Source organism: Chelonia mydas, chromosome 8 (assembly GCF_015237465.2).
Source record: "Chelonia mydas isolate rCheMyd1 chromosome 8, rCheMyd1.pri.v2, whole genome shotgun sequence".
NCBI classification, from domain to species: domain Eukaryota; kingdom Metazoa; phylum Chordata; order Testudines; family Cheloniidae; genus Chelonia; species Chelonia mydas.
Genome location: NC_057854.1, coordinates 81,635,398 through 81,660,245, shown reverse-complemented (window position 1 = coordinate 81,660,245; position 24,848 = coordinate 81,635,398). Strand labels below are relative to the sequence as shown.

At 42.5% G+C, this 24,848-nt stretch overlaps 1 protein-coding gene across 2 annotated transcripts in view; it reads left to right on the top strand.

Moving 5' to 3' along the window:
* DNAJB4 (DnaJ heat shock protein family (Hsp40) member B4) overlaps positions 1 to 22,694 on the top strand; it is a 43,221-nt gene extending 20,527 nt beyond the window's left edge. For both annotated transcript variants that reach the window (XM_007062584.4, XM_027825010.3), the window contains exons 2-4: positions 11,888 to 12,176; positions 17,828 to 18,402; positions 20,666 to 22,694. In XM_007062584.4, the coding sequence (XP_007062646.2) occupies positions 11,888 to 12,176; positions 17,828 to 18,402; positions 20,666 to 20,899 (1,098 nt within the window). In that variant the 3' untranslated portion in view covers positions 20,900 to 22,694. The remainder of the gene's footprint in view (positions 1 to 11,887; positions 12,177 to 17,827; positions 18,403 to 20,665) is intronic.
* Positions 22,695 to 24,848: the final 2,154 nt, after the last annotated feature.

The following is a 24,848-nucleotide window of genomic DNA, read 5'->3' as shown; positions in this document are numbered from 1 at the left end:
AGAAGTTGATTTTTAGAAATTGATTTTATACAGTTGATTGTGTATGTCACCACTAAGCGCATTAAGTCGGTGGAGTGTGTCCTCAATACCATGGCTAGGATCGACTTACAGAGCGGTGCACTGTGGGTAGCTATCCCTCAGTTCCCGCAGTCTCCACTGCCCATTGGAATTCTGGGTTAAGCTCCCAATGCCTGATGGGGCAAAAACATTGTCGCAGGTGGTTTTGGGTACATGTCGTCAGTCGCCCCTCCCTTCCTCCCTCCCTCCCTCCCTCCGTGAAAGCAACAGCAGACAATCGTTTCGCACCTTTTTTCCTGGGTTACCTGTGCAGACGCCATACCACAGCAAACATGGAGCCTGCTCAGCTCACCACTGCTGTTGTGAGCATTGTAAACACCTCGCGCATTATCCTGGAGTATGTGCAGAACAGGGCTAAGAGATGCCAGCACGAGGACGATTGTGATGAGGACATGGACACAGACGTTCCTGAAAGCACGGGCTGTGGCAATTGGGACATCATGGTGGCAGTGGGGCTGGTTGATACAGTGGAACGCTGATTGTGGGCCCGGCAAACAAGCACAGACTGGTGGGGCAGCATCGTGTTGCAGGTATGGGATGATTCACAGTGGCTGCGAAACTTTCACATGCATAAGGCCCCTTTCCTTGAACTTTGTGAGTTGCTTTTCCCCACCCTGAAGCGCAGGAATACCAAGATGAGTGCTGCCCTGACAGTTGAGAAGCGAGTGGCAATAGCCCTGTGGAAGTTTGCAACACCTGACTGCTACCGGTCAGTCGGGAATCAATTTGTAGTGGGCAAGTCTACTGTGGGGACTGCTATGATCCAAGTAGCCAATGCAGTCACTGGCATTCTGCTATCAAGGGTAGTGACACTGGGAAATGTGCAGGTCATACTGGATGGCTTTGCTGCAATGGGGTTCCCTAACTGTGGTGGGGTGATAGACGGAACGCAATCCCTATCTTGGCACCGGAGCACCTTGCCAACCAGTAAGTAAACCGCAAGGGGTACTTCTCAATGGTGCTGCAAGCACTGGTGGATCATAAGGGACGTTTCACCGACATCAGTGTGGGATGGCCACAAAAGGTGCATGACACTTGCATCTTTAGGAACTCTGGGCTATTCAAGCAGTTGCAAGAAGGGACTTACTTCCCAGACCAGAAAATTACCATTGGGGATGTTGAAATGCCAATAGTTATCCCTGGGGACCCAGCCTACCCCTTGCTTCCATGGCTTATGAAGCTGTACACAGGCAGCCTGGACAGTAGTAAGGAGTAGCTCAACTATAGGCTGAGCAAGCGCAGAATGGTGGTAGAATGTGCCTTTGGATGTTTAAAAGCTCGCTGGTGCTGTTTGCTGACCTAGGTTAGACCGCTGTTATTGCTGCTTGCTGTGTGCTCCATTATATCTGTGAGAGTAAAGGGGAGACGTTTATGGCGGGGTGGGAGGTTGAGGCAAATCACCTGGTGGCTGATTTTGAGCAGCCAGACACCAGGACGATTAGAAGAGCACAGCTAGGTGCATCAGAGAGGCTTTGAAAACCAGTTTCATGACTGGCCAGGCTACGGTGTGACAGTTGTGTGTGTTTCTCCTTGCTGCAAACCTGCCCCCTTTGTTGATTTTAAATCCTATAAGCCAACCACCCTCCCCCCTTCAATCACAGCTGGCAAAGGAAATAAAGTAACTATTGTTTTGAAACCATTCATTCTTTCTTTATTAATTTTAAAAAAAAGTGAGATAACTGACAAGGTAGCCCAGGTGGGGAGGGGTGCGGGAGCAGGGAAGGACAAGTCCACATTGCTTATTGTAGCCACTCTACAAATCAAAACTGTTTGAATGACAGCCTTCTGTTGCTTGGGCCGTCCTCTGGAGTGGAGTGGCTGGGTGCCTGGAGCCCCCCTTCCCCTCCCCCCCGATTCTTGGATGTCTGGGTGAGGAGGATATGGAACTTGGGGAGGAGGGCAGGCGGTTATACAATGGATGCAGCTGGGGGTCTGTGCTCTTGTTGGCTTTCCTGCAGCTCCAACAGACGCTTCATCATGTCCGTTTGCTCCCCCATTAACCTCAGCATCGCCTCCTGCCTCTGCTCTTCTTGCTCACTTAATGCTTTCCTGGCCTCTACCACTGAATGCCTCCATGCATTAAGCTGTGCCCTATCAGTGCAGGAGGACTGCATGAGCTCGGAAAACATGTCATCGCGAGTGTGGTTTTTTTGCCTTCTAATCTGCGATATAACCTCAGGGACGGAGATGATAGGGGGAGCATAGAAACATTTGCACGTGGTGGGAGAGAAAAAGGGAGAGTAAAATTTAAGATGATACATTTCTGAGAACAAAAGGGAGACTCTTTCATAGTTAATCAAGCAGCAGACAGCACATGTGCTTTAGGTACAAGGTCATATTTTGCCTTTTATAGTGAGCACCTGCCAGTATGGTGACACATCACAAATGTCTGGGCAACAGAATTTGGTTTCCAGGCAGCCATGGTAAGCCTTTTGGTATGCAGAGTTGGCTTCTTACACCTTCATAACATGTGGGAATAGTTTCAAACTGCAGTGCCATCCTATCCCACAGCAAGTAATGCCGGATGGGTTTCACATTTAAAAGGAAGGGCTGTGGTTTTTGGGTGGATGTGGAGCACACACTTCCCCCCACCTCACCATGTGGCTATTCTCTGGGATGATCCCTTCACCCCTCCCCCCGCCGCATGGCTATTCTCTGGGATGATCCCTTTTAGCCAAGTGCAAACAACCCAGCATGAACGGGGTCCTTTTACTGTTCCCTTACTAAAAATTCCCTTATTTCAACCAGGTGACCATGAATGATATCACTCTCTTGAGGCTAACACAGAAGGATATAGACCGAATGTTGCTTGAATGCGACCCAAACCCAGGACGATTTGCTGCCATGCTTTGTGCTGCAGTGATTTCAGACTACTTGCTACTGGCTTGGCGTGGTAAAGTGTCCTACCATGGAGGACGAAATAAGGCAGCCCTCCCCAGAAACCTTCTGCAAAGGCTTTGAGTTCCTCCAGGAGAGCTTCATGGAGATGTCCCTGGAGGATTCCCGCTCCATCCCCAGACACGTTAACAGACTTTTCCAGTAGCTGTACTAGCTGCGAATGCATCCCAATTCTTCAGGGCATCTCAGACATTAAACACTATTGCTTTTAAACCCTGTACTGTAGTTACAAATGTGCACTCACCAGAGCTGGCTTCTCCAGCTTCAGAGTTGGGGATCCCGCCTTGGGAGGGTATGGGCTCCAGGGTGATGAAAAGGTCCTGGCTGCCAGGGAGAACGGATTCACCACTTGCCTGCTGTGCATTCTCCTCTTCCTCATCCACAAAATCCTCCTCCCTGTTGCGTGAGACTCTCCCCTTGCAGGTGTCCACGGACAGTGGTGGGGTAGTGGTAGGGTCCCCCCCTATAATGCCATGCAGCTGATCATAGAAGCGGCATGTATGGGGCTCTGACGCGGAGCGACCGTTTGCTTCCTTTGTCTTTTGGTAGGCTTGCCTGAGCTCCTTAACTTTTACGCGGCACTGCTGTGTGTCCCTGTTGAAGCCTCTCTCCACCATGCCCTGCACGATTCTGCATACATATTAGCATTTCTTAGCATATTGGTAAAGGTTAAGAATTTTTTAACAGCATGTTTGCCACTGACCAGGCAGAAGTCATTTTATTCCAAAAGCCTGAACCTTGTTTAAAACTCTTTAATGTTGAACAGTGACAGGGTCATGTTAACACCTCTGATTCTTGGGCCCATTTATTCCATTGAAATTAATACAGCACCCTTCAACAATATGACTACTTTGCTTTCTTCCTCCTCCTCCTTTCTTGATTGCTCAAAAAGAGAGACACAATTTTACTATTTATTGAGGAACAGTATGCTTATCCCTTATTGTTGTAAAGATTAAACCGACTTTGTCTTAGTAGTTGGAATCTGTTGTCTTTGCTTTAAGCTATCTATATTTCTCCAGCTTCCCATTTAATTTTGCTAATGAACGTATTCAATAATTGAGGAATAAGGTGCTGTTGCATCTTAATGAGTTAGTCTAATTACATGTAAGGATGTCCTGACAGATGTAAATATTTTAGGGGTGCACTAGCTTTGTCACAAATCATTTTTTGCTTTATGAAAATCTTAGGGTATTTGTATTAGAGATCCATTGAATGACCAGAGGTGCATGTTTTTTGGACAGGGTACTATCTTCCTCCTTACCTGCTTCCAGTATTGCATTTAGTTTCTAATTATACCAATAAAACCTTTCCCTCAATGGAAAAGTTTTTGCATGCATGACAGAGGATCGATATTGAGTTATAAAATTAAAGGCTTGCACAAAGGATTTTGCTGGTTAAGCAAAGTACACTTGTTGACCATAAAACTTTACAAGTTTATGTCTAGATGAAGCTGCTTGTTTATGGCAATTGATTATTTAGATCTTTAGATATCTGAAAGATGTAGTGTAGGTGCTGTACAGTCTAGATCTGTAGATAGGAAAGCCAAAATACTTGCAACAGTTGCCAGATATATTTCTTTCCAGTAGTCCAGATTCATTACTCTTGACCACGTTTTACTTGGCAGAAAATACACCTATACAATATGCATCGGAAGTTGACCATATATGGCAGCCTGTGTACCATGCAGAGTACACTGCAGCCTCTGTTTCCATGCATACCCTTGCGTCCTAGAGGGATGGTGTATAAAGGAATTGAAAATCCTAAAATAGACAGACATACAGTCACTGGATAAAATGCTGGCTACTAACTATCTAATAGTCACAAGATACATCAAAATCTGAGGTCTGCAGCGAAGATACTGTGCCTATGTGATGAAGAAATTGGAAAGAATAGTGACTAATCAGTGGTGCTCTGTTGGATTATAATTATTATGCATGCTGTCATTATTGGGTTATGTCTACACAGCAATGTAAGCCTGGGCTTCAAACCCGCCTCGTGTCCATGCACCAATTGTGCTAATCTCAGGCTCAGATCCAGGATCCTAGGACCCTGCAGGGCTGGAGTGTCCAAGCCATTGTTAAGTTGGGACATAGGGTCCGAGCCCTGTTTCTTTCCTGTATGCATGCAGCCTCAGCTTGACTTGGTCCCAGAAGTCCTCTGAATGTATCCCAGAGTTCCCAGTGGCAAAGGAGGAGCACAGCGACCACAAGTGCCATTACTGTCTGGCCAAGCGTGCTCTGGTCCTCCTCGCTGCTGCACAGAACTTGCCCAGAGCAAGAAGCAAAGCTGACAGGCAGGAGGCAGCTCCTGGCCGCCGGGGTGGTACAGGTCATCCACCCCCAGCTGTGCTGAGCAGGGAGCTCTGCCACTCCCCCTCCCTGCAGGGCATCCGCTTGGTCCCACTCCGCTCTGTGGCCCTTGCTCCCAGGCCCCCGGAACTTGCTGGGGCTGTGTGCATTGTGAGGGCAGTGATTGGGAACCAGCCCCAAAATTTCCCCACAGTCTCCTGGGAATCCTTTATCCCTGCCTCGCAGGGTGCAGCAAGGGCAGGGATAAGAGATCTCCGGGGCTGCAGAAGCACGCTGCACCCCAAGCTTTGGGAGGATCATTTCACTGCTTTGTAGCCAGCAGCAGCCAGGCTGGGTATGTGACCTTCATTTTATGTCAAACTTCCAAACAAACAGACAAAAATAAATTTAAAAAACCCCACACCAAATCACCTTAATTGAACATCCTATTTTAAAAATTAAGATTTGCCACGTTCCATTTTAATATGACCGCCCTGGTGACTGATGTCCTAATTATCCTGAGAACAGGTGGACATGGACATTTTTGTGCCTGTGGGACTCAGCCTAGAGCTGGAGAGCCCAATTCTTGGATTGGATGGTAGTTTCAGTATAAAGCCTTCTCAAACTGCAGTCATTCTATTGAGACAGCCACCAAATGAGCTAATTATGTGGTTTATGTACTTGTGCTCCTTATGGACACCTGAGTTCCATCAGTACTGCCACAGTGAGGGAACAGGGTGGGCAGTAGAGTTTTCCCCCAGTACACCATGTTCCTAGGGCTAGTGTGTGGACAGCGGGCACTAGGCACTTTGGAATACGTTTACTTTCACTCTGGTCTATGCACTTCAGTGTGGATGCCAGAGCCCTAGGTTCGATCACAGGTCAGAAAATCCTTAACCTAGGGTTAAAATGCAGTGTACAGGCTCAAGCCCATGATTCAGCTGACTTGAGTCCCACTAACACTAGCCTTACATTGCTGTGTAGACATAGCCTTGGAGACACCTGCCTGCCTGGCATCTGGGCTATGGGAGCCATGTGGTGCTGCTGTCAGCAAGCATCACTTGTGCATGTCTGGAAAATACTACTACTTGAGGCTAGCGTCTTATGTAGGGGAACACTTGGATACAGATTTTCAGTCTTTGGGTATGTATGTATATTCTCCAGGAAAATGGCCTCCCTCTCTGCCCCTAAGGGGCTTGACTAAGTTTCAGTGATGCCACTGGCTGGTTGGCGTATTGCATGCAGGAGCTATTGAAGCTGGCCTCTCTGCTGCGTAGTGGGAGGAGGATGTGACATATGGTTGTCTTTCCTTTCTGTGTAGTTACAACTGCAAAGAGTAAGTCACTAGCTCTCTGTGTGCAGCACAAGTTTTAGACCTGTGTGACATGGAGTTTGGTAAGTGGTGTTGCCTTCAACAAAATGTTTAGATTTTAATTCTATATCCATGATATCTTTCCCTCTCCCCTCAAGAGGGAGAGAGCTTAGGGGATTTAACAATTTTTTTTAAAAGGCTAATATATAAAAGGTGTCTTGAACTTGCTCAGCATGAATTCCTTTTATATACCCTTGATGTTGGACTGTGTAACCTATTTGGTACAATATTGCCAAAGGACTATTTCATAGACTTTTTGGGTTTTTTTGTTGGTTTTAGAATGATCATATGCAGCCCATTCCTATCACGTCCATCAACCAGGATGTTCCAAAAAATGTAGAATATCAGGGTTGGAAGGGACCTCAGGAGGTCATCTAATCCAACCCCCTGCTCAAAGCAGGACCAATCCCCAACTAAATCATCCCAGCCAGGGCTTTGTCAAGCCTGACCTTAGATATTTTTAAGGAAGGAGATTCCACCACCTCCCTAGGTAACGCATTCCAGTATTTCACCACCCTCCTAGTGCAAAAGTTTTTCCTAATATCCAACCTAAACCTCCCCCACTGCAACTTGAGACCATTACTCCTTGTTCTGTCATCAGCTACCACTGAGAACAGTCTAGATCCATCGTCTTTGGAACCCCCTTTCAGGTAGTTGAAAGTGGCTATCAAATCCCCCCTCATTCTTCTCTTCCGCAGACTAAACAATCCCAGTTCCCTCAGCCTCTCCTCATAAGTCATGTGTTCCAGTCCCCTAATCATTTTAGACTGCTTAATTTTGAAGGGCTACTTTTCATTAAGTGTGAGGCCTCAGATTGTTAGTTTATTCTGTAACTGTTTTTTGCCCTGACAACATGTGCCTTATATATGCAACAAAACTAAACTTCATAGGTCTCATTGATAGCATTTGTTGTCATTTGTTCAATGTTTTCTAGACTAACTTTTGTTGCCGGTTTAGTTAGGAATTAGAATAACGGAAAACAATCACCCTCTGAACCTAAATTATTGTAACACATTTCTGGATGTAATAAAAACATAACATTACCTAATGTACTGCCCAGGGAAACCTAAATGCAAAAAAATAAACTCTACCTTTCAGTATAGGAAAATTGTGTTCTGAACTAATCTAATAATGAAAATTCAGCATTAAAGCTTATAGTCTGGCCTTTGTTGTGCCTACTCTTTGCAGCACAGTGCTTTGTTATGAGACCCCAGCACTACAGAAGTGCAAAATGTTTTAGTTTAGGACTGTATATTCGGCTTAGCATCAATTTGGGTTTTTTTTGTTAGCTTGGAATCCTAGAACATTTCTAAAGATAACTTGACTATAAATGGTGTGGGGGAGAGTATTTTTTTATTAATTTAAAACAAACAAAAACCATGTAAGCCATGCTGTGCATCAGGCATTATAAAAATATTGTCGGCAAAATATAATGAAATGTAACCCCTCTCACCCATTCAAGGATCCTGGAACTAGATAGGAATGACACTAATAAAAAGGAGCTCTTGTTAAGGCCTGATGATGTCTTCCAAGTCTCACTTGGAGAAGGACATGGTGGGGAAACAGTGATGGACCATAACTAGTTCTCTGTCTCTTGGGAGGTTGATGGCAGTTCCTTCTCTTACAGCCACTAGGATGACTGATGCTGGCAGTAAAAAGGGTGGGTGGACCTGAACACTGTGACTGCTCAATCTAGACAAGTGGTTCTCAAAGCCGGTCCACCGCTTGTTCTGAAGGACGGCCAGCACGTTCCTGGGCCCGCGCTGCTTCCTGCAGCCCCCATTGGCCTGGAGCGGCGAACCACAGCCAGTGGGAGCCGCGATCGTCTGAACCTGCAGATGCGGCAGGTAAACAAACCGGCCCGGCCCGCCAGGGGCTTTCCCCGAACAAGCGGCGGACCAGCTTTGAGAACCACTGCTCTAGACTACTGCAGGTTCCAGTGATGCAAGCTAGTCCTGGGGGGCAAAGAGGCAGGTGGTTCTTATTCTCAGAACCAGGATCATAAGCAGAGCTCGTCAAAACTTTTTTTGTTTTATATTTTTTTGTCAAAAATGGAGTTTTGTCAAATGATTTTTATGTTAAAAACTGTTCTAATTTTTTACATTTTCCCCCCTCCATGAAATTTGTTTCAATTCTAATTTTTTATTTCCCTCCCTCCCAACCCCCCACAAAAAGTGTGAGAATTTGCGTGCCACCGTAGGTTTTTCCTTTTTTCCCCAAGAAAAAAGGGGAGCAGACAAAACAAAATCAATGAGAAAGTAACACACAGTCACACTTTGACTTTCCCAATTTGGAAAACAGAATGTTGAAGAGTGTGTGAGGGGAATATTTTTCATCTTTTCCTTCTGTTTTCCACTGGTAAAAGTTGGAAAACTGTAAAGGTAAGGAAATGTAGAGTTTTTCATATTGTTAATTTTTTTGTATGTTCCCACAGAAAAATTATTTCCCAACTGGAAACTTTGAATAAGAGCTTTTTCCCCGGTGGGGGGAAAAAATTTCCTTTTCTGGCCAGCTCTAACCATAACTGATAGGTCTGAGAAGATCTGTGGAGGAGATGCAGGTTCTGACGTATACCATCTAAACCTCTGATGTATACCATCTCTAAGTTGAGCATTGGTGTGCAGAAGTTCCCCACAGGTATTGCTGAGTGCACTATAAAACAGTCCAGTATTGACATTTTGTAGCAGAGAGACAGGACGTCTGCACACAATAAAGTAGAAAGGGGAACAATTAATTAACATAATATATGGAAAGCTATTTGTCTCTCGTGTGTAATTTTTAGCTAGGACTAAAACTGGCCTTTCCTTTCACTAGAACAAATGTTAAAAAGAAATATTTTTTCTAAAATTATAGTAATCACTCTTAAATCTATAGCCTTTTTGACCAGATGGTTACCACTTCTTGACCTAATACCCAGGTAAGAGCCAAATGAGATCTTGAATATGCTGGCTTGCAGGCTGTAACTTGATACCCACCCTTCTGCAGGGTGTGAGACAGAGTTGAAAGTTAAAACTTTACATCAGTGATACTCAGACCTCAGTGATTCAGGAGCCAAATTAGTAATCAGCAATACCCAAACAAGCCACAGTAGGTGAATTTATTGTTTCCTTTACTATAGTACTATAAATTCATATTTAAACAGTATGATGGGAAATGTTTAGTTTATATAATTCTCACAGCAAAATGACTGACCAAATATTATTATTTTATCAACTACAATTGGTTAATAACACGGTAAAAGTATCCTGATTGGTTAATAATTTAGACACAGTGTTTTAATATCGTGTGCTGCAAAGAGCCACAGGAGACACATTACAGAGCCACTTGCAGATCCAGAGCGTCAGTCTGAGTATCCCTGCTTTACGTAAATCATCGTATGAAGTGATTGGGTATCTATCCCAACTTTAACTTGTTTACTTATCAAAAATCAAATGGCTTTGTCTCAGAAGTCTCTATTAATTATTGTACTTAGACTTGTATCAGCATCTTGTTGAAACCAGTATTCTACTGCTTATATTGTACAGTGTAACATATGGACAGTGTATACATATGTGGCCAGTGTAACATATGTGGCCAGTTTCTGCATGTGATGTTTTAAACCAGTAATGCATCAAGTTGTATCATTGTTATACTTTGTTGTGCTTACTACCTAACTGGCAATAAAGTAGTACTTTATCAGATTGACTCAGTCTGGAATCCTGTGTATTGGGTGGAAATCGATTAATTTGGGCTTGTAATGAAGTGAAATCAGGCTACTGAAAAGTTTGATTTTATCGTGAATTTTAAGTGTGTTTTTAATCCCTACAAAAAAGGTGCCAGTTTATGTTGGTAGTTTGTCACCTTAGCAGCTGTGCATGCTTACATGGCATAAGAACCTAAATAGATTAGAATGCACGTCAGGAATTGAAATTTCCAACTCATTTCCATAGGCGGTTTTATAACTGTCAGACAGTTAGGTTTTCAGTGCCCACTGACGTGGATTCAGACCAACGACCTACAGCAGTGGTCACCAACCGGTCATTCGTGATTGATTGGTCGATCCTAGAGGATCTCCCAGGTGATCGCAATGTCCGGCGGAAGTGCAGTGTGGCTACCACTAAGGCAGACTCCCTGCCAACCCCGGATCCACACCGCTCACAGAAGTCGCCACTGCAGCCCTGGAGGTGGGGCGGGGGGGGCAGGGATCTCCTTCAGCGTGCCTGCCTACAAGCACCGCTCCCGCAGCTTCCCATTAGCCAGGAGAGCTGCGGGGGCGGTGCTTGCAGAGAGGGGCAGCACATGGAACCACGTGCCCTCCACCCCACCCTAGGGGTGTAGGGGTGCGCTGGCCCCTTCTGGGAGCGATGTGGAGCCAGGGTAGGTAGGGAGCTTGCCTTAGCCTCGCTGTGCCCGCCACCAACTGGGAGACACCGGAGGTAGAGGTAAGTGCTGCCTGGTGGGAGTCTGCACCTGAGCCCTGAGTCCCCTCCCGGAGCCAGCACCCCAAACCCCCTCCTGCACCCCAAGCCCCAGCCCTGAGCTCCCTTCCGGAGCCAGCACCCCATACCCCCTCCTGCACCCCAACCCTCTGCTCCAGCCCTGCCCCCCCCCCCCAGAACCAGCACCCTGTACCCCCTCCTGCGCCCAAACTCCCTCCTAAAGCTTGCACTCCAACCCCCTGCTCCAGGCTTAGCCCGGAGCCCCTTCTCACACTGCAAACCCCTCGGCCCCAGCCCAGAGCCCACACCCCCTCCCAAATCCCTGCTCCAGCCTAGTGAAAGTGAGTGAGGGTGGGGGAGAGTGAGCGACCCAGGGAGAGAAGGGGGAAGGAGTGAGCAGGGTGGGGCCTCGGGGAAGGGGCGGGGAAATCCTGGGTTGCCCTTAGATTCAAAAAGTGATCTTGGGTGTAAAAAGGTTGGAGACCACTGACCTAAAGGTTCCGGGGTCTGATAGTAAGATACAGAGCTTATTTATCACTCAAAAGAGAGAAATGGAAATTGAACAGTTAATTGGAAGGCAGAGGAAACAGCTGTGCAGAGAATGTTTTGGCTGTGAGCAGTCTGGGAAATGACGTTCTGTAGCATTTGCTGTTCTAGAAAGAGCGGAGACACGTAGTATAAATGGGAGGGCTCTGGAGAGGGCTGTCTCTCTACCACTGTGTATATTTATCTATAAATGAGCAACAGGGGAGGGAATCAAATAAGGGTAAGCAGTCTACCCACTGCTCAGAGTACCAACAGCTTTGCTGATTTGTGCTATTTTTTCCCCCCAGTATCACTGCATTACTCAGACACAGGACACTGGTTTCTTCATATCAAGGGAAACTAAAATTCATCTAACAACACTCAGAATGGGAAAAGATTATTATTCAATTTTGGGAATTGAAAAAGGGGCTTCTGAAGAAGATATCAAAAAGGCTTACCGAAAACAAGCCCTTAAATGGCATCCGGATAAGAACAAATCCTCCCACGCAGAGGAAAAATTCAAAGAGGTTGCAGAAGCCTATGAAGTCCTGAGTGATCCCAAAAAGAGAGACATTTATGATCAGTTTGGGGAGGAAGGTAAGTATTTCTCTTACTCAGTATCTATCTGTGCTACACTCTTACAGTGGACACTTAGTTGTGTTGAATGCCACAAGACAAGAAGAAAGTTTGTGTATTTATCCATGCATGTACTGATTTGGACAATGACTGTTTTCTTCTGGAGACTGATATATAATAATTACAGAGACTTATATGTTAATAAATATATATAATCATGTATAGTGTATCCTTCATAGTTTAGAATCATGCTTAATTCAATTTTCTTTATTTAAAAAAAAAATTAAAAAGATCCCAAATCCATCTTATAGAACTTTTTAAATGAAATAAAGATTTGTCTATGACCCATAAATAGCTGGATGCATTTTATTTATTTTTGCCCCTGCGCTTTTTGAGATAGCCATCAAAATGTTACATAGAGACAGAGCGCCTCTTTGAATAATATAGCTCTCAAACTTTTCATAAAGGATAATTTGCTTGTACAAAACAAGACAGGATAATCCCTCTACTGAGCAGGAGTCCAGGTGTCCAGTCCTTAGTTGGCCTTGGCTTCTTGCCCGTAGAGGAAAGTATTTGCCTGATGTCATGAAATACCAGAACAATTTTTTAGTTTAAGTGTAAACAGTAATAACGTGCCAAAGGGATGAGGCCCCAGAAATATTATATAGCCTAAAATGGTTACTTAAACAGGAAGCTCTTTCTTTTTAATCATCAATTGCGATGGTTCCCCACCATTTTTAGGATTCAGCAGTTACTTTTTACACACTATTTGAGACTCTAAACTGGTTAAGCACTGCCCACAGAAACTAGGTAGGCTCATTTTAATCGTTAACATTCATTTGGGGCCAGATTCTGATAATTTTACTCAAGCTGAGTTGCACACTACTCCATCAGTAGTCTCATTGACAAGTAGCACTAATTGCGAAGTAAGTGCTATGCAAAATATCTGGCCCTTTATCAACATGTGTGGTGCTGTCACTGATCATTGCTTCTTTGCAAACTTTAACTTCTATAAATGAGGCAAATTCCATAGTCTCTTGTTCCACTGTGAAATGAGAGAATTCTGGAACTACAAGTCTTTACTGATGTTTCCACAGGTTCTCATGTCATTCCTAAGACTCTGATACCTGACCCGATTCTATTATTTGGGAATACTAAGGGCTCATGCATCTCCTTTGGTATTAGGCCCAGATTTATAAAGTATTCCATCATTGCTGCACTCAGCATTGTAATGCCTAAGTCTCATTTTCAAAAGGGGTTTAAGCACTTGACTGTTAATGGGATTTAGGCTCCTAAATTCCCAAGCCCCTTTTGGAAATGAGTCTTGGGCTCCTAAATCAATTAGGCATTGCAATGCTAAGTGCAGCAATGCCTAAATAGCTGTAAAAATCTTGCCCTTAATCTTTTTGCCTTATTGCTTTTTTCCCTTTAGCTCTGTTTGTTCTTCTTTCCTATATGCAAGTACTTAATTAATCTACAGCATAGGTAGTACTCATTCCATTCCAGTGCAGTAGCACTTCCTAACCCCCTCCTAAAAATATCATTAGTCAGATTCTCCTAAGAATGGAGGGCAAGGCATATAAAGCAGTGTAGCCTTTGGCAGTGTGGCATTGCATACTTGAAGCAGAGGCTCAAAGCATGTACTTCTGTTTATTTTAGGCATAATATTAACAAAAGTATTGACAAGTTCCTGCAGCTATGTGTCTGGAAATATCCCTTGTCGCCTGAGTGGCTGCCTAAGCTCTGTCATTGTTGTCCAGAATGTAGTCAGTAGTTGTAAAGCTCTGTGATTGTTTTACAACCATGGAACCTGATGTACTTTCAGCAAAAACTATTCAGTATCTATTCTAGGAAGTATCATTCCACTAATCACATGACACAGTTTGTCATGCATTTGTTTGACAGTACCAGTACTTCATTTAAAAAAAAAAAATTGAAAAATGTTTAGTGTAGCATTTGCCATAGCAAAACTAGAGTTATGATTGAGATGCCATTTCCATTCTAATGCCCCCTCTGCAGTTGTTCAGAACTTTATCAGAACATTCCTTTAGGGCTCAAATTTTTTGTGCTTGGGTTTAATCCAAATTTGTTTAACTTTTTAATTTGAGTAAAGTCAGTTCAGTCATCCTGGAATTAAACAAATATTAAAAATCCATTCCTCATATCTGGATTAAATGTATTTGTTAAAGTTGGACACTTGTCTTGTTTTAGAATCCTTTTTAGAGAAAGAAAAGCAATACATTTTTGAAGATCAGTTTGGGGTTTTTGAATTTGGAAATAGTAAATGCTAAGGCCTATGGGTTGCTGCTTTGTGCTGTGCCACTGGTGGAAAGTGGCCCTAAAGTCAGCATTACATGGGAGGATCACCCCAGTGTAGCTGTAGCACCAGCTGGGGAACTCCTACACTGACTCTTTCCCTGATGCCAGTGTAGAGGGAGTGGCTGGGCTCCTTTATACTTAGCTGATACTTGGCTCCCATATTGATCTCTTGCCAACCGCCAATGGTCCAATAACATCCTTTCAGGATGGTCTGTGTTGTGCTAGGCAACTGACTTGGGCCCAGGATCAAGAGGATGCAAAGGCCACTTTTGCCCTCTGCCACAGTTTTAGGGTAACTCACCCTTCTTGGTCCTTAAAGGTTTCACTCTCAGCCATCACTTCTCCTGGGCAGAGATCCATGCCTCAGTCAGAAGGGAGTGGGATTTTTAAGGATGCACATCTCCCTGATATACGCTGTGATATCCCCAGCCTAGAAGGCCATGGCCTGTGCTTTGCTTTTTCTCTGATGGCTGTGACCAATATTTGGCCTGCAGTTACAAGTTATTACACAGCTTCTTCCAAGCAAGCACGTTTATTCTTAAGGTAGAAGCATTTACAGAAAAGTATATAAAAACATTCCCTTGTGCTAAAAATCTTACCAGAGGTCACCCACCCCCAACTCAGCACAGGTGTTAGGTCTTCAAACCCCACAACTGTTTTTTCCTCCTTGTTATAAGGTCATATCAGTCTTTAGAGCAGGAACCAGAACAATGGCCCTGCATCAATTTAAGTTCAGGTTATTTATCTACAAGTCCTTTCTTTATCTCTTGATCACTGGAGAATCCAGTTTGAACCAGAATATGTGAGCCTCCACAGGAGGTGGTACTTCTCTTGAGGTGTTAGAACCTGAGTGATTTGCCTTAATCATCCCCTACTGTTTTTACTTCCTGGAGGAATTGTGGTAATCCTCCCCACTGTGGAGTGCATACAGTCCCTGGCCCACAAAGATACATAAACCATTTATACACTTAATTCAATATGGTCTCCCAAAGATATGTTAGGAAGTTGCCTTATCTGACTCTCACTCCTCCATTTGAGCTGCACTATATGCTAATCAGCTGCAGCTGAGGACCTAGCATTAAAAATTTATGCATGGTTTATGAATACTTTGAATTCAGCTTTTCTTTTAAAAGATCTGTCTCTAACATGGATTAGAAAGTAGGATGCATGCTGAACTGCTTTATCATAGAATATTAGGGTTGGAAGGGACCTCAAGAGGTCATCTAGTCCAACTCCCCTGCTCAAAGCAAGACCAATCCCCAATTTTTGTCCCAGATCTCTAAATGGCCCCCTCAAGGATTGAACACTCAGCCCTGGGTTTAGCAGGCCAATGCTCAAACCACTGAGCTATCCCTCCCTTATGCTTTAGCATAAGACTAAATCCATAACTGCTTAAGGGCCTTAGAAGGAAAATGGTTGCATATAGTGCAGAGCTACCTTAATCCTAGGAGGCAGCTTAGTGGTTAAGTGTTGCTGAGATGCTTAAGTATTTAGAACTGAAGGCCTCCTTAAGGACTGAGTGCCTTTGGCCTTAAAACCTCTTAAGCAAGGTCTGAGGAGTCAGGGCGAGAGTGGGGGAGGGAATTAACCAGTAGGAAGAAGTATATGGAGGTCATTAGCTAGGGAAGGGAGGTAGAAAAGAAATGTTTGTTGCGTGAGGTATGGTCTGGAGCCACAGAGTAGAGGTAGAAGGTAACTGGGTGGGTGCTGGGGACTTTGGTAAATGAAAGCTGGGCATGAGAAAACTGTCACCTGAAGGAAGTGGAAGGAAGATCTCACACTGGGAAGAATGGGGACAACCAATATGAAGAGAAAGAGAAATAGTAGTCAATTAGTTGAGAAAGGAGATTGAACTATAAAGGACTCCTAGAGGTGATGATGGGTTTTTTTGTTTTGTGTTTTTGTGGGGAGTAAAATCTTGGATGGCCTGGGAAGAGGAGTGGAGAATGGGAATTTTTACTAAGGAAGTGATAGGATGAGTGTGGTGGTTAGAGATAGCAAAGCTTCTTTACCTCTAAAGTCTCTTCTTAATCTCATAAAGTATCTAGAGCATAGGTTCTCAAACTGGGGGTCATAGTCTCCTCCCCCAAAAAAGTTTCCGGGGGTCACAAGCACCTCCCTTTCTTCATCACTAAATGGGAGTGGGGGCTTTTTCTGTTCGTAACATGCGGGTGCAGTCTGGAAAAGGTCAAGAACCACTAGCTTAGAGTATTTGATAAACACAACTGAAAATTTCTAACTAATAAAGGAGCCTGCCTTTTTAACTTTTTTCTGTTTACTATTGTTTGACTTTGAAAAATTCAAGGAAATTAAATACAAAAACTAGTTAATGCAGCATTAAAGTTGAGAAATCAAGCACCCAAAGAAGTCAGAAATTTTGAAAGTCAAAGTTTCTACAATATTAACTCTGCCACATAGTACAAATGTAACATTTACTGTTTCTGGGAGGTTTTTAATGCTGGGTTGCTACTGATGGAAAATAGCTTTTAATAAACAAAAATGTGGCCTCACTTTTCTGGTTTGCTGCACTCCTTTCAACTTTCTCTTTCCTCTCCATTCCCAGATTATAACCCCCCAAGAAACAAAGCAAAACACAGTGTTTCCATTATCTCAGACTTGGTGAAGTCCTGTTTCCAAAACAATAGAAGGGGATTATGCTTTCTGTTATCCATTCATACCAATGTGCTTTATGGCTAGCTGTTGATTTATGGTAGTTTCCTAAAATAGCACAGAATTTGACCCACTCTGTCTGACTTACACCCTGTGCAATCCCATTGATCTCAAGAGCACAGAAATTGGTCTAGTCTGATTAGAAACGGAGCATATTTGAAGCTTTAAATATAATACAACTTTATATATTCCATACCTATAGTGGCCTTGAAGGGCTTAACCCTAGTCCCATTGAGCAGATCCTTAGTTAAAAAAATTACGTGGGAATATGGTCTTTAAGATCATGCAGACAGAGAACACTCATCATTTTCAGCCCACTATTAAAACATTATTTACTATCCAGTCATTCCAATGAGTGACCAATTATTAAATAGATTTGCTGCTGATAGGGCATGCTTTTTTAGGAAACAATTCTAAATCTTCAGAATTACTCCAGGTTGTATGATGATGAGTAGTTGCTACTCTACAGTCCACTGGCAAGTAGGGTGAGGTCTCTTTAAAGAGGAGCCCTTCAATCTCTGCTTACTGTTCTATGTTTGTGCAGTTGTTAAACTACTACAAGTCCTTTCAGTATTTGTTTGTGACTCAAGACAAAACTGTATTTTACTCTTTATGTTGTTAATAAGTACCAGGATTGAAAACTAGTATGGACTTTCCTAACCTTGTCCATGTGTCCCAATTAGGGTTGAAAGGAGGAGCTGGAGGACCCGATGGACAGGGTGGCACCTTTCGATACGCTTTCCATGGTGACCCACATGCCACATTTGCAGCGTTTTTTGGTGGCACAAATCCTTTTGAGATCTTCTTTGGGAGAAGAATGCCTAGTGGCAGAGACACCGAAGACATGGAAGTGGATGGTGATCCTTTTGGATCTTTTACTAGTTTTAGCATGAATGGATTTCCAAGAGAGAGGAATACAGTTGGTAGCCAGCCTCGTCGTAAACAAGATCCCCCGATTATCCATGAACTTAAAGTATCATTGGAAGAGATATATCATGGCTGCACAAAAAGGATGAGAATTTCCCGAAAAAGGCTGAACCCAGATGGCAGAAGTGTCCGAACGGAGGACAAAATCCTCACCATTGAGATCAAGAGAGGGTGGAAAGAAGGCACTAAAATCACTTTCCCAAAAGAAGGAGATGAAACACCCAATACTATCCCAGCCGATATTGTTTTTGTCATTAAAGACAAAAGTCACTCGCTCTTCAAGAGAGATGGTTCAAATATTATCTATCCTGTTAAAATCAGTTTGAGGGAGGTAAGTTTTGTGTTAGTTGATGGCGCAAATGAAATATAAAAAAATTGTCTTAGCATGGTATTGTGGCTACACTGCAGAAAATAAATCTGTAGCAATTATCATCATTCAGCACTCCATTTCTCTAGCTGATACAATTTAAGCAGACTAAATATAGTGCATAGTTATCGGTACCAGAATCATTGGCTTTTTTACTGGGGTCTGCATCATATGTTGTTAAATTTTGTCTATGGCAGCATACAGGATGATCTGTGAGAAAGGAAAGTAGAGCATATTTGCCATTTTTCTAAGTTTTAGTACTACAGTAAGTACAATAGCTTTCTATATGTAAATGCAGATTGGGTTGGAGTAATAATGAATGCATCCAATGTAATGGACTCCTTTCTGCTATGATATACCGTCCTTATCATTTCTGGAGTAGAAAGCATCTAGAACGCACGTCTAGAATATTTTCACAGCTCACCAATGGAGCTTAATTTAGCAAACTTGCAAAATATCTTTCCTTTCATATCAACACATTTCAGTGTGCTTTTAGAATATATGGAGGTGGATTTCATGAGGATAAATTGTGAGCAGGTGTTGTTATGGGAGTTATATGTGATGATAAAAATAAGTTCATATCTTTTTTTTTTTTTTTTTAAATGCACTCCAAAGACCAAAGTAGTTTTGCTTTCAGGAACAAAAATAAGAGATTGGAGAGTGTTTTCTTTAGTGTTTGAAGACAGTTAAAGGAATTGATTTTCCCCAAAATGAATCAAGTCTGTATTTTTAAAAATGTAGCATTAAGGAATAGTGAGAATAAACAAATCTCAAGCGATGTGCAGAGGACATGCAAAGAAAGTCTGCCTGTATTCTGAACTTTAAAAATATATATATTTTTTTAGATTTTTCATGAGATGAACCACATAATACAAGAGGAAAAGCAGTATGTAATGACAGGATGGGTAATGTGGTTTCTGCATAAATATCATAATTCTTCGACTGAGTCCAAATAACACTGAGTTTTGTCAGCACAGATTAAGTACATAGAGTAGGTGGAAAACAAAAGCAATCCTTGCAGGCCAGAAGTACAGTATTAAATGCATAAGTATTTAGATAAAACAGGAGATTAGTGGGAATTATCTCTATTAAAAAACAAAGTGCTTAGTTTGTTTTTGTTTTTGCCAAGAAATTATATCTTGATACAGAGAAGGTAAATTCTTGGTTTGTATTTTAATATTTACTTTAATTTGAACATCACAAATGTGCACATAAACGGACACTGTGAAGACTGATAGCAGAGTTGAGCAAATAATGGATTTTTTTTTTGGTTTGGAGATCAAACCAAAAAATCTAGGAGGGAAAAGAAAATCCCATTTGATTTAAAACCAAAACCATTTTTTTTTTTCAAAATGTTCATTTTGAATTGACCAAAACATTTTGGTCAATTCAAAACAAAACGTTTTTGGGTCAGCCATTTCAGGTGGTTTTCCAACCCTCCTCCCCTGCTTTTTTTTTTTTTTTTTAATTGGCCAAATTTGAATTCAAAATGCCATTTCAAAATGAAACATTTCAAATTGTTTGAGGTTGGTTTTTTTTTTTTTTTTTCTGGGCCAAAACTATTCATTGAATTCAATCAAAATTCGCAAACTGGTTTGGGACACCGGAAAATGCCTTTTTTTTTTTTTAACCAACAAAAAAATCTTAGCCACATTTTTTTTTGCCCAGCTCTATCAAAAAGGCTCAACGTAAATGTCAGACACTAGCCCTAAAATAATTTTAAAAAGCAAAGTATGAGCAAAACAAGTGTTGCAAGAGTCTTACAATGAATAAATACTCTATGTAACCCGCAGCGCAATGGAGCTAGGACTCTGAATTTCTAATGACAGCTGAGATGCTGCTTGTTTGGTAGAGATTCATGAGCAGAAGACAGTGGGAGTACTGAGCGTATTTGTTCTGTTTGTACTGATCATAGCGTTATCTGTTGATGTTTAGGATGCGGCACCAGGGAGTAAACCCTTTCCTGACTGCTTTAGATGTTATTCTGGGGCACTGACAACTGTTTTGATATTGGAGAGAACATTGGTAATAAAACAAGCATCCCCTTTTAAAGGGAGCTACATAAGTTATTGTCTTTCAGTTTTGACAGTTCTCTTCAGTTATGCAAAATAATCCATGTATTCACAATATCATCTTTTTCTAATTCTGTAATCTGAAAATTCAGTTTTCAGTACAAATAAGTTTTTAATGGTTGCCTTTTTCTCATGATATGAACTATTTATTTTAGGCTTTATGTGGCACCTCGGTCACCGTGCCAACAATAGAAGGAAGAACCATACCTATGACAGTAAATGAGGTTGTAAAGCCTGGGATGAGGAGAAGAATTATAGGATATGGGTTGCCATTTCCCAAAAATCCCGACCAACGTGGCGACTTAATTATAGAATTTGAAGTAAATTTCCCAGACAATATTCCTCCAGCATCAAAAGAAGTACTTAGGAGAAATCTTCCTGTTTCATAAAGGAATGGACTGTGTTAACACTGTTTCAGCAGGACACTGAAAATGCAGAAGACTGGCAAGTTCATGCTGTAAAAGTGCAATCTATATCCATTTGTGGAATATTCATTTTCTTTTGTGGGGTGGAGGGAGGGAATACTGTAATGCTGCATGAGAAGAGAATGGTTAAATACAAGTCACGCGGGTGACTCTTGCAGTAAAACATACAGGGAAAACCACTCACTGTATCTTACTTTAGATCTTCCTAATCAGAGAGTTTATTCAGTATTTTGCTTACATGTAAAATGTAATCATTTTGCAAAAGCTCAGTGCACATATTTCTAATAAAGTACTTGAGCATCCAAGTACTTTATTTCATGTATCTCTAGATTATCTATGTGATGCTACCCACTAATATCAGAAGTCAGAATTCTTAGTAGAACTACGCTCATGTAATATCCACAGATATTTAAAGAGACTAAAGCATTAACTGACTCCATTTAGATATGAAGGCCCACATGCTACCTTCCATTTCACACAGCAAAGGCTAGCTAAATCTGTTTGTAGAGCTCCTGAACCCACAAAAGAGTGTGAGCCTTCTCCCAGCTGCCCCAGATTTTGTGAGGGCTGTACTGAAGCGTTAGGGGAGAACACATGGCTCTGGGGAAAGGTGTAGCCACACTGTGACATGCTCCCTTCAGAAATCCAGCTGGGGAATACTACTAATCGGTGCTAACACCCATTCCCTAGGGATGGATTTCAGTCCAACCATTGGCAGGACGACATGGTATCTTGGCTCTAGAAGGAGCCATGTTGTCCTTTTGTGGAAGGCTGCCTGTGGAACGGTGTAAATAAAGGCACTTGGCTTACACACACACACTTCAAGATCATGCAGATCTCAGGACATCTGTAGAATTCAAGGGCTGAACCATCTACCACTTCCATAAGAGAGACGGGACAAAACCCAGCTCCCAGCTAAAGGATTCTGAGGAAACTTTTTGGGCCTGACCCAAAGTTCATTTAAGCCAGTAGAAGTCTTTCCATCAATTTAGCGGGCTTGGATAAGTTCCTTTGTGAATAGAAACATGACTTTCCTAGCCCTTAAGGTGAAAACACATATATAGGGGAAGGAGAGAGCTCTCAGTAATTGAGTCTAGTATTATAACATGCTATAGGGCTGGTTCCCTTGGTTGCAGTATGATTTTGGTCATATAATTGCCTTGCAGACTTACTTTCATAACTTAGGTTTTAAAAACATGCCACAGTGCTTTAATAATGACATTCTTAAGGGAAGATTTATTTTTCTTTATAAGAAGAAAATATTACTCTTATTAGCAGTCATTCATTTACCTGTGGAAATCTTCTAGTTACCTGCTCTGGGTAATTTAGGTTATAACAGGGTGTTTAGCAACATCATATAAATGATTTTCTGTAGAAAGGTGGATTATGAGAGTTGGGGTTAATTTAGTTAGCCTTTTTTTAATGAGCCCTTGCACAGAAGAATCCCACTTCAATTTTTCAAAGGAACACATTCCTAAAAGATACTGTCAATTTTTTAACTACAGTTTCTCTTTCATACAGCTGACACGTACGATAGTGTAAATCATATTCATTTGCAGTCCTAAACAAGCAGGGAACCTGAACAGTAGCTGGAGTGATACTACAAAGGGAAAAAAAGTTTTAAAATTAACTGCTACCTACTGCTTATGCCTATTGTTATCCTTATATATTGTGTTCATGCATTTAAAAGATTTCCAGTTTCAGTATGTTCTGTATGGCATTTCTCATGTGTTTTTTAATAAACTTGTTTTTAACTTTTTTTTTATTTTTTGCCATAACCACATGCCATAAACTCTGCGAAGAGCAAATGAGGCTGAGCATTTGAAACCAAGTCTTGGGCACCCATAAGCTAAGTAGCTACAATACTTAGAATAACTGCAGATATTTTTCAATGTCCAACTTCAGGTCAGAGCAGCAGGGCTGAATTGGCAGAATTCCATAGTAGTTCCTAATAGCGTATGTTTACACATATGGAAAACTAAGTTCTTTTATTTCACCATTTCTGAATATGGTGTAAAACTTAAAGTACAGAAAAAGCTGCCACATCATTCTGAAACATTTTACAGTTTTCTCTGTGGAAGGAATATTTTTTTTCACAGAATGCAGTCAGCCTGTGGAACGCATTGCCACTACTATTGGTGAGGAGATGAGTTTAGCAGGGTTCAAAAAGGAATTAGACACCTTGTATAGATAACAGACAAAACTTTCAAAAAGTGCCTAAGGACTAGATTTGTTAAGGGATTTTGGTGCCTAAACCAGCAGCCAGGTGCCTAATGGGATTTTCAAAAGCATCAAGGTGCCTCACCCCCATTGAAATCAATAGGAGTCGGGCACCTGGGCACTCATGAAAATCCTACTAGGAACTTTGCTGCTGGTTTAAGCACCCAAATCCTTTTTAGAAAATCTGGCCCTGAGTTCCTTTTTTTTTTTTTTTCCAGAAGGGACTAAGGCTACTCTAAACTAGAAAGTTAGTTAGGTTGGTTTAACTATGTCGGTCAGGGGTGTGAAAAGTTAAGCCAACCTAAGTCCCTGTGTAGACAGCACTAGGTTGACAGAAGAATTCTACCATCTCTTGGGAAGGTGGATTACCTACCTAAACCAATGGGAGGATTCTCCCTTTGGCATAGGTAGTGTCTACGCTGAAGTGCTATAGTGGCACAGCTGTAGTGTTTTAAGTGGAGAGAAGCCCTTAGGTGCTTATGGCTTATTGAAAGTCAATAGGACTTAGGGCCAGATTCCTAAAGGAATTTAGGCGCTTAAAGAGGCAGACAGGTGCCTAATTCAACCAGGTAGGTACCACTGAAATTTTCAAAGCCAAAGCTCAGGTGACTCCTCAAACACCCTCTCCCAACTGCTCAAGTTCTTTAGATGCCTGCATTTCTGCATAAGTGCTGCTGTGACCCTAAAGCTAATATGTTGCTTGGAGCCCTATCTCAAGCCAAAGCTCTGGAGACCCTAAAGCTGATTTTAAAACTAGGTACAGAAACGTCTATCTCAGCAGCAGGGCCTGATCCCATAAGTGTGCTTTGAGCACATCTAAGACCTGCTACCAGTCAAACCCTGCAGAAGGAGGGCCAGATGTAGGCTACCAATCGGTGGAGTGACAGCACCTGCAGAAAGACAGCCAAGAGTTCAGGGTAATGTAGGGTGAGCGTGAGGGAGATACAGAGCGTGAGCAGGAGGTAGGTAGTAGCCCATGCCTTAGAAGCCGAAAAAACGTCTAAGTGCCTGAGCTGGCTTAGGTGCTGCACTCTGGGAGAAGATTCATGGATGAAGATCCCTATCTCTAGCCCGTCAGCCACATGTACCAGGTGAGCAGCTTAGATGACTAAGCCCCTCTCCTAAGCTAGCCAGGAGTGAAATGGTTAGGTAGCTCCCCACTCCCAGCTGGCTAGCTTCTGACAATCCTTTTGTGGGGCTTATCTACATGGGGGTTTTAAGCCAGATCAAATCAAGTTAATCCAGTTTGACCACATGTCCACACAATACAACCCATCATTTGCACTAACTCCACATTTACTGGGAACTCTAGAATCCTCTTGCAAAGTGGACTAGGTTTGCTTATCAGAGGGTAAGCAAGTGTGACTCAGGACCCTGATGACAGCCAACTGGAAAGCCAGCTACAGTTCTGCCCTGATACAACAAACCCTGATTTCTGCCCTGCTTCAGCTGAGCCTGACTCCTAGCAAAAATCTGGGCCAAGGCCAAAGAGTCAAATCCCCTGTAGGGAACTATGGCATGTAAGTATCTATCTTTACAATTCATTATTGTTGCAGATGGGAGCTAGGAGTTCCCGTCTCTCCGGCCCACCATATTACTTCAATATGGCACCATTGCAGTCTGTATCATTGCTCCCTTTCAACCTGTCCTGTGATAGATTTTAAAACCAAAAGCATTCATTTGTGCAAAATTC